General features: G+C 61.3%; 1 protein-coding gene across 1 annotated transcript in view; it reads left to right on the forward strand.

The window, feature by feature from the left end:
• Window positions 1-5423, forward strand: part of HTT (huntingtin) — a 113987-nt gene that overhangs the window by 94345 nt on the left and 14219 nt on the right. Inside the window, 4 exon segments of the mRNA XM_010848065.1 lie at window positions 1018-1195; window positions 2148-2243; window positions 2645-2832; window positions 4347-4473. Coding sequence (XP_010846367.1) covers window positions 1018-1195; window positions 2148-2243; window positions 2645-2832; window positions 4347-4473 — 589 coding nt within the window.

Below are 5423 nucleotides of genomic sequence, written 5' to 3' on the forward strand. Positions count from 1 at the left end.
CTGATGAGTCAGACCTGGGACCTGGCCTCCTGCCCGGGGTCTCCCAGGTACAGGGCGGGGAGGCCTTGTTCACTTATTTGTGAGTCTGTTTCCTTGATGCCAAGAAAGTTTTTTGATTTAGTACAAACCATCCATTTAAATTTATTTCCAGGGAGAAAAATTCTTGAGTATTTTAATTTTAAACACTTAAAAAGTAGCGATCTGAGAAATTTGTTACGTTTCAAATTGAGCAATAAGCCTGCTATTTCAGCTGTGGGGAATTGAACGCTCTTGGTGTTAACACTTATAAATACCCCCAACCTGAAACGTGTGCACAGGGTGGGCCCCGGTCCTTTCATGCGCCCTCTGGAGAAGCGCCCGGCCTGCGCCCTGGGAGGCAGACACCTGAACAGTGCCCACACCCCCGCCGCCGGGCCGCGGGGAGACAGCGGCATGCAGAGGGCACTCACACGCTTGCTCCTGAAGCGATGAGCCCGAGTGCTGTGACCCTGCCCTTCAGGTGCTGGGGCCGCAGGAAGGCTGGCAGACAGGCACCTGGTGATGTTGCAGAGGCCGCTGCCGTCGCCATGGGCAGGGCGGCCCTCCCTGCAGCATCCCGTTCAGGGCTCACTGTAGCCCTGTGAGGGCTGCTGGTCTCGTTTCACAGACGAGGGAAGCCGGGCTGAGCGGCTCTACCTGCTGGGAAGCAGCCAGCACAGCCTCACTGTCGGGTTCAGCCTCCATGACTGTGGCCGAGGCCAAGGCCCCGGGCTGTGGGAACCCCCCGGGCTGTGGGAGTTCTAGGGGAGCGCCTAGCCCACAGCCTGAGTGGTCAGAGCCGGAGGCGCAGAAGCTGAAGACAGGGCAACCAGATGAGGCGGGCGTCCCCCAGTGAGCTAGCGGGTCGGGGTTGGACTGGAGGAGCTGGGAGTGGTGGCCTGAGAGCCGTGGCTCCGGAGGGCAGTCTGGACGTGCCCGACGGCGGGCCCTGGGGCGGGATGGGGCCCGGGGCCTTCCTTCACACCACCCGCCCCACAGGCACTGTCGTGGCACCTGATCCACGCGAGGGTCCCGCTGAGCCTGGACCTGCAGGCGGGCCTGGACTGCTGCTGCCTGGCCCTGCAGCTGCCCGGCCTCTGGAGCCTGCTCGCCGCGCCCGACATGGTGACCCACGCCTGCTCCCTCATCCACTGTGTGCGGTTCATCCTGGAGGCCAGTGAGTCGAGACCGGGGCGCGCGCTGTCCTTTGGCCCTTGAAGCAGTGGTCCGTGCTGCAGGGCTAGGCGCAGACGGTTATTTGCCACCTGCTGTCCAGGTGCTGAGCTGGGAATCGGGAGTGAGGAGGTGGAGGAATTACGGGCCTTGCCTTCATCTCCGGGCTCTTGGAGTCTGCCCTGGAATTTGACTTGAATTTGCTTTTGTGTGGATTTGGAATTTCAGCTTCCAATAAGAACTGCATCTGCTTCCTGGCCCTTTGGTCTCGGGTCCTAGTTGGCGGTTCCCCCTTTAGTTGTGAGTCGTCACAAGACCAATAAGATTACCTTCAAAAATCACTTTTTTTCTGTTACAGTCAAAATGCTTGTTTCTATACTGCATCAATTTTGAAATAAAAGTGTCTTATTCTTTTCAAGGGACAGTGTCCTTAACAAGGGTCATTAGCCAAAATGTTTTTAAAATTGGATTTTATAGTTTACATGTGAGAGGGTGTCTTGATGTTTTGTATTTTTAAATTAAATATAGAGTGGTGTTTTGAAGATTCATTGTTTAAATTGTTTTCATCTGTCCATTTGTAGTAACATGAAAACAAAGATCCAGGGAGTGATTTATCAAAGCCAAGCTTCTTGGGGGCTCCAGGCATGCTGTTAGCAGTAATGGATCATGAGCTGTCTGATAAAAGCCCTCAGGGTCAGAGGTGGCAGAGAGCGGAAGGACTGAGGAATCCAAGTGTAGAAGTTCAGATCCTGGTGCATTTCAGATTAACTAGAGATTGATACTTGAGTCTAGTGGGTCTGAAGTTGTCCCAAGTTGAATCTAGGAAACTTCAAGCTCACTTGACCTAACCTGTCACTTGGGAAGCGTTCATAAGGCTACACGAATGTGAAAATCTGAACAGAAAGGGACGGTCGACATGCTTTGGAATTCTTCTGTTTGTTTCGTTGTGATTTCAGTTGTGGTGCAGCCCGGGGACCAGCTTCTTAGTCCAGAAAAAAGGACGAGCACCCCCAAGGCTGCCAGAGAGGACAGCGTGGATTCAGACACACAGAGTAAGTCTTGGGGTCGTTTCTCTTACGTCGAGTCTTCGGGGGCTTGAGAGTCATTCATGGGAGAGTACTCCTACGTGGTCGGTGTGGACGCTTGACCCGTCCTCGGCTGTGTCCTGCTTGTCCTGGAGCTGGGAGATGGCGCCTTTTCCGCCCCGCTGTGGGCATGCTCCGCCGCCTGGCTCTCTGTGACCTCACACCCCGCGGGGGTGTCCCGCTCAGCTGATGGGGCTGCAGGAGGGTGAAGTAAATGAGTCCATGTGAGGCGCCCACGACAAGTCACGTCTCTGGCGCGTGGTGGGCCTGTGCCTCCCACCCTGTGAGGCCGGGCAAGTCGGGGGCGGGGCGGCAGTTCGGGGTGTGCTTCAACAGAAGGGGCCTCTCTTACGGCGGTGTCTGTTCAGACCCTCAGTACATCACTGCAGCCTGTGGCATGGTGGCCGAGATGGTGGAGTGCCTGCCGTCGGTATTGGCCTTGGGCCACAAGAGGAACAGCCATACGCCTGCGTTCCTCACGCCGGTGCTCAGGAACATCGTCATCAGCTTGGCCCGCTTGCCGCTCGTCAACAGCTACACGCGCGTCCCGCCCCTGGTGAGTCAGCCCTCCCCTGGCTCAGGATGCAAACGAGGCAGACTCGGCAGGCCCCCAACTCGGGGTCCCTGAGCAGGAAGCCAAGGCGTGAGCGCGCCAATGCCCGCTGACGGGGGCTGGCGTGCTCCTGTGTGCCGTCAAGACACCCGTCTGGGCTCCTCGGGCGCGCCGTGGCTCGGTCATTAGTAGCAGTGCTCTGAAACGGTGAGGGATCACGTGGCAAAATGAGGCGAAATGAAGCAATTGCCCCCACGGCACCAGGTGCGATTCTAAGGTCCTCAGACCCGTCTCTTTAGTGGGAGAGCAGAAATTGCACCCCCTCACGTGCCTCCCTGTCAGCAGTCACCCCAAGGCGGCTCCTCAGACCCGTCTCTTTAGTGGGAGAGCAGAAATTGCGCCCCTCACTGCCTCCCTGTCAGCAGTCACCCCAAGGCGGCTCCTCAGACCCGTCTCTTTAGTGGGAGAGCAGAAACTGCACCCCTCACTGCCTCCCTGTCAGCAGTCACCCCGAGGCGGCCCAGGGGTTTGGCCCAGCTGCAGCTCAGCTGCTCTTCCAAAGCTAGCTTCAGAACCAGAACCAGGATCCAGTGGGCACTGTTAAAGGACCTGGTTCTAGATAACCGGTAGGGCCTGGACGAGCAGGATGCGGGGCTGCAGCCGGCCGGGGGAGGCGGGCCGGGGCCTGAGGCGGGTGCTTGTTGCTGCCTGGGGAGGGTGCGTGCCAGCTTGTGGGGCGCAGCCTCTGTGCACACGAGGTTCTGCGGTGGCTGCTCAGAGGAGGCAGGGGGCCCTTGTCTGAAGAGGATTTTGCTGTGGGAGGGGAAGGAGTCCCACTCAGGGGCTCCTTCTGAGGGAAAGCCCAGCAGCTGCTGTCCCGAGGTCACCATGGAACTGGGAGGAGAGCTGGGGAGCTGGCGCTGCCCTCGGGCCGTCCCTGCAGGTGTCGAGCCGGCTCGCCTTTGGGAGGGAGTGGGGAGCAGATAGAGGAAGGCACAGTCCTGAGGCCCCGGTGTCTGGCCCGCACAGACCATGCCCTGTAGATGAGGCTCCTCGCGCGAGCGCTGCGCCCCACATGGCTCCTTGAGAGTGTCTGCCAGAGGTGCTGGAGCTGCTGGGCCGGGGGACCAGACTCGGGGATCCAGCGCGAGCCGGGGCCGGCTGGGAGCTGGGCTCCTGCTGCGGACTCGGGGACCCAGCGCGAGCCGGGGCCGGGGACCGGACTTGGGGATCCAGCACGAGCCGGGGCCGGCTGGGAGCTGGGCTCCTGCTGCGGACTCGGGGACCCAGCGCGAGCCGGGGCCGGGGGACCGGACTCGGGGATCCAGCGCGAGCCGGGGCCGGCTGGGAGCTGGGCTCCTGCTGCGGGAGCAGCACTGGGCGACGAAGCTGGACTCGGAGAGCTCCCCCGCTCAACCGTGTCTGCAGCCAGGGAGCCGTGGGGAGAGAAGGCGCATTTCTGGGTGCCCTCCCCGTCTGGCCACCTTGCCTTCACTGTTTCTCTCCCACCCTCTTAGGTGTGGAAACTCGGATGGTCACCCAAACCAGGCGGGGATTTCGGCACAGTGTTCCCTGAGATCCCCGTGGAGTTCCTTCAGGAGAAGGAGGTCTTCAGAGAGTTCATCTACCGCATCAACACGCTGGGTAGGCCAGGGCCCTGCGGGCGCGTCGCCCTGACACGCTTGCTGGGAGCTGGGGCAGCGGTGGGGTCTGCCTTCTTTTATCCAGGGAGGCGTTGAGGCAGGACACAATCCTGTGCGTACGTTCTATAATATACACAAAGCTGTCACGATGACAAGTGTGTGTGCACGTGTGTGTGTGAGAGCGTTTATTCCCGCATGTTCACGTCAGGTCAGGCGGTGCCCCTGTGATGGGTGGTGCTGAGCTGGGTTTGGCCTGTGTCTCGGCCCCTCGGCTGGAGGGTGCGGGGTTCCCTGCGGGAGCTGCCTGTGACCGCTGCCGCCCCGGTCCCCGTGTGCCAGGCAGAGCGGTGTGCGCCATGAGGCGGGGCAGGCAGCAGACCCCAGGGGGGCAGCACTGGGCTGCGGGGCAGCCGCTTTGACCCCCAGGACCGCTCTTGGGCCGGCCGTGGCACGCGGGTGGCGGCTGTTTCACACAACTGCTGCAACCTTAGAAACGGAAGGGCCCGACGCGCGGCGTCTCCGTCAGCAGCAGGGTCCCAGGCTCCCCTCAGGACGCTGCCTTGCTGCCTGCAGCGTAGCGGAAGCTCACCCTCTTCGTCCCCGTGTTGTGGCTGGGGGTAGCCCTGGCGCGTGAGCGCTGTCATCGGCAGAGCCTGCGAGGCTGCGCCCGGCAGGGCGACTCCATGCCAGCCCCAGCCCCACGTCGGCCCCTCCGCCCAGCGCCCCTCCTCTCTCAGCCTGCACGGGGTCTGTGCTGCGGTGACCCTGGGGCGTGGGCCAGCAGACACCTCGCTGCCACCTCTCCTCCCTGAGTCGAGCGGTGAGCCCTCTCCCTGTCCACAGCGAAGTCTGAGCAGCAGTCTGAGGCTGCTGTCTTCGGAACTTCTCCGCCCTCTCCCCGGCGGCCCCTGCCTCCCCCAGCCCACCCGACCCCCGCGCCCTGTGTCTCTG

Source organism: Bison bison, unplaced genomic scaffold (assembly GCF_000754665.1).
Source record: "Bison bison bison isolate TAMUID 2011002044 unplaced genomic scaffold, Bison_UMD1.0 scf7180017849866, whole genome shotgun sequence".
Taxonomy (NCBI): Eukaryota; Metazoa; Chordata; class Mammalia; order Artiodactyla; family Bovidae; genus Bison; species Bison bison.